At 34.1% G+C, this 3,787-nt stretch overlaps 1 protein-coding gene across 1 annotated transcript in view; it reads left to right on the top strand.

Annotated features, from left to right (window-relative positions):
* The window catches only part of LOC107690772 (gastrula zinc finger protein XlCGF57.1-like), a 5,852-nt gene extending 3,647 nt beyond the window's left edge, over positions 1–2,205 (top strand). The window contains exons 4-5 of the mRNA XM_016489190.1: positions 1,254–1,675; positions 1,835–2,205. Coding sequence (XP_016344676.1) covers positions 1,254–1,675; positions 1,835–2,172 — 760 coding nt within the window. The 3' untranslated portion in view covers positions 2,173–2,205. The remainder of the gene's footprint in view (positions 1–1,253; positions 1,676–1,834) is intronic.
* Positions 2,206–3,787: the final 1,582 nt, after the last annotated feature.

Below are 3,787 nucleotides of genomic sequence, written 5' to 3'. Positions count from 1 at the left end.
CAATAAATGCTGGAATATTCCCCTCAGTTCTCAAGTGAAGACGAGCATCTAATCATCAGGAAGAGCTGAAATCTGCAAAGACTGAGTTTATTAAAGAGGACAGAGAGAAGATGAGAGATCCAGAACCCTGCAGAATCAAACACACTGAAGATACTGAAGAACTAACAGGTTGGTGTTTATTCTTCATTTCTCATTCATTCATGATGCAGAAGAACTTAAATAATTCAGATTTAGGTCAATAGTTCAAACATGAAATGGGTAGATTTTTTCTTTATTTTTGGTTTTCAACAAATAGTCAAAGGGAGGTTTCAGAATCTTTAATATTCATTGTCAACATCAGGTCAAACTAAATATTACTTTAGCACAATTTTTGCAATCATTTTAACCACATTTTAATACATTTCTCAGCATAGTTTTTTTTTATCAATAAATAGTACACACCAAAATGTATCAAGTAATGACTTAAGCAAAATCTGATTCATAATTACTGATGAAGTTGTATTTCTCATAAATTATAGCAGTTATTCATAGTTAAAGAGATTATTCTCTGATCAACACTGTACAGTTTGTTTAAAAACTGAGACAATGGATTGAGAAGATTTAATGAAATAATAGCAAACAAGAGTTGTTATATGGAACTGCTATTTAAATGAATATTGTTTATTAAATAGTATTAGTCATAACATCAGACTAATAATCATAGTTTGTGACCGTGAGATCCTTGTTAATGGCCGGCGTGAGAGACTAATCGACACTGGAATCTAAATGAACAAGTAAAATATAAAGCAAAGAGTTAAACAGAGTTATCAAATATCTACTTATATTAATATATAAATGAGCAATAATCAATTCGTTTTTCAACCTAAATTCGAGATGGTGATAACATGGATACCTAATAATTTGCACACTGCTTATAATGTTTTAAAAATAACTGGAAAATCAATGTACCTCATTCATGGAAAGTTTCAGGGACGTATAATTAATTATTAAAAGGCATCAAAATCATCATAAAATTTTATAGCAGTTACATCAGCGCTCACTTTTATGTCCCTTCACTTCATATTTCTTTCTTTGAATTATTTTGATGTACTGATATTAAATGTAAGCTTTTTTTCTTTCAACTCAGAGCTGATGGAAGAGAGCGAGGAGAGTGAAGAACTGAGTGAAGTGGAGGAGAAACATCATGACAAACCTGGAGAAAAACCCTTGAGTCGCTCAAACTCTAAAAAGACATTTTTAAAGAAATCTTTCAGCTGCACTCAGTGTGGAAAGACTTTGACAAGCAAACGTAATCTTGATGTTCACATGAGAATCCACACCGGAGAGAAACCGTTCACATGCGATCAGTGCGGGAAGAGCTTCACACAGAAAGCACACTTTCAAGGACACATGAGGAACCACACAGGAGAGAAGTCATATGGATGTGATCAGTGTGAGAAGAGTTTCACACACAAACACAGTCTTAATGTTCACTTGAGAGTTCATTCTGGAGAGAAACCGTTCACATGCGATCAGTGCGGGAAGAGCATCACACAGAAACAACATCTTACGGGGCACATGAGGATCCACACGGGAGAAAGGCCGTATGCATGCGATCAGTGCGGGAAGAGTTTCACACATTCATCATACCTTCCTCTTCACATGAGGATTCACACAAGAGAGAAACCTTACACATGTGATCAATGCGGCAAAACGTTTCTGTGGGCTTCATGCCTGAAGACACACCTGACAGTTCATACAAAGGAGAAGCCGCATTCATGTTCTTTGTGTGGAAAGAGTTTTTCACTGCTGCATCATCTGAAAGAACATCAGAAAACACATAATGATGTGAGAGACTACATGTGCTTTGAGTGTGACAAGACTTTTACAAAAGCGAACTATTTAAAACTGCATCAGATGATCCACACTGGAGAAAAACCTTATAAGTGTTCACACTGTGACAAGAGATTCAGTCAGGCAACACATCTGAAATCACACGAGAGGATCCACAGCAGAGAGAAACCACACACGTGTGATCAGTGCGGAAAGAGTTTCACTGTTAAACACAACCTGAAGCGACACAAGAGGATCCATGCAGTGGAGAAACCAGATCAGCGTGATCCATGTGAGGAGAGGTTCGTTCAGTTCTCTTCTTTATTCTTTCATACTAAAAACTGTCTGAAATCACAGTAAGTAGTTCATCTTTATGTGCTGAGCAGTAAAGTCTCTTCTGTCTAAGTTAGTTTCCTAACCGCCACACTGAGTGTATTATGTTATAGGACATTTTGTTGTTTGCCTGGTATCTGCTTCAAAATGTTAACATTATTGTGAGACATACTGTAATTATGAGAAAATATTGCATTGTTGCATCTCATAATGAGAAATGTTCTCGTAATAATGCCTTAATATCTCATATAATGATACTTTCATGAAATAATGAGACCATTTTTCATAAGATACTTTCTTGTAGTTATGACTCAATGTCTCATAATGAGACAATTTCTTGTAATAATGAGATACTTTCTCATAATACCTACTTATAAAAACAACTTAACCTCTCATGAGAAATGTTCTCGCAATGACTTAATATCTCATAATAAAGATACTTTTTTGTAACAATGAGATCATTTTTATCTCATTATGAGAACGTATCTGATTATTTTGAGAAAGCATCCGATTATTATATAAAAGTATCGCATTATTAAAAGAAAGTGTCTCATTATGAGATATAAGCTATTATGAGAAAGTATCTTATTATGAGAAACTATCTGATTTTTATGGGATGCATACAAAGTTTCTCATTATTATGACTTACATATTTATATTACTTAACTTTCGAAAACAGACAAAAAAAAAACAGCACAACTTTCTGTTTCTGATGGCTGCTTGTTAATATTAATTTCATCAATAAGTTGTAGCAGACCTAGTTAATTTAAGTTTGTTTTGATCATGAAAAACAACTGAAGAAAAATTGCGTGTTGTAGCTTTGACAAAACCTGATTATCCATGTTATCCTGTGTGATTTGACAGTCTCGAGTTACATGATCAATGCCACTATTTTGCTATGCCATTTCTTTACAAAAATGTGTTTATTTATGTATTTAGTTAGTTAGTTAGTTGAGAACATGTCCAGAGTAAGTTTAACAAATGTTTACCATACAACCTTTTTTTTTTTTTTTTTTTTTTTTTTTTTTTTTTTACATTTCATGGAATTAGTCTTAGTACTTTGTGTAGAATCTGAAATATTTATTATTCATGTCACATCATGTCTATTAGAAATAGACTTTGTTTGTTTTTGGCAGAACTACCACAAATCATACGGAGTTCACGGCAGAAGGAGAGAAGACGAGAGATCCAGAACCTGCAGAATGAAACATCATGATACTGAAGAACAGACAGGTTGGTGTTTATTCTGGATTCCTCGTTCATCATGCTGAAAAAGCTTGTGCTGTGTAGTAAACAATGCTATTGTGATTGTTAGCAGATTACATGTCAAGTCTGTATCATCTAGAGTTTCATGATCAAACTAGTGATTTATTACACAAATCATCTTCATGACATTAAAATAGATCATAATCGTGCACAACTGTTTTTGACCAGATTTGATGGATTAAAATGACTATTAAACTCATCGGTGGTCTTGACTTTGGGGTTTTCATCACTTTTCATTTGACATTTGTCTCTCATTTGAAATCTCACATGATTTAATGTTTCTTTTAGACCTGATGGACGTGAACAAGAAGGAAGCCAAAAACAATCTGTCATCTGCCCTCAGTGTAAAAAGTCATTGACATGTAAACCAAGCCTG

The sequence above is a fragment of the Sinocyclocheilus anshuiensis genome, unplaced genomic scaffold (genome assembly GCF_001515605.1).
Source record: "Sinocyclocheilus anshuiensis isolate Anshui unplaced genomic scaffold, SAMN03320099.WGS_v1.1 scaffold3202, whole genome shotgun sequence".
Taxonomy (NCBI): Eukaryota; Metazoa; Chordata; class Actinopteri; order Cypriniformes; family Cyprinidae; genus Sinocyclocheilus; species Sinocyclocheilus anshuiensis.
This window is presented reverse-complemented; position numbering and strand designations above follow the sequence as displayed.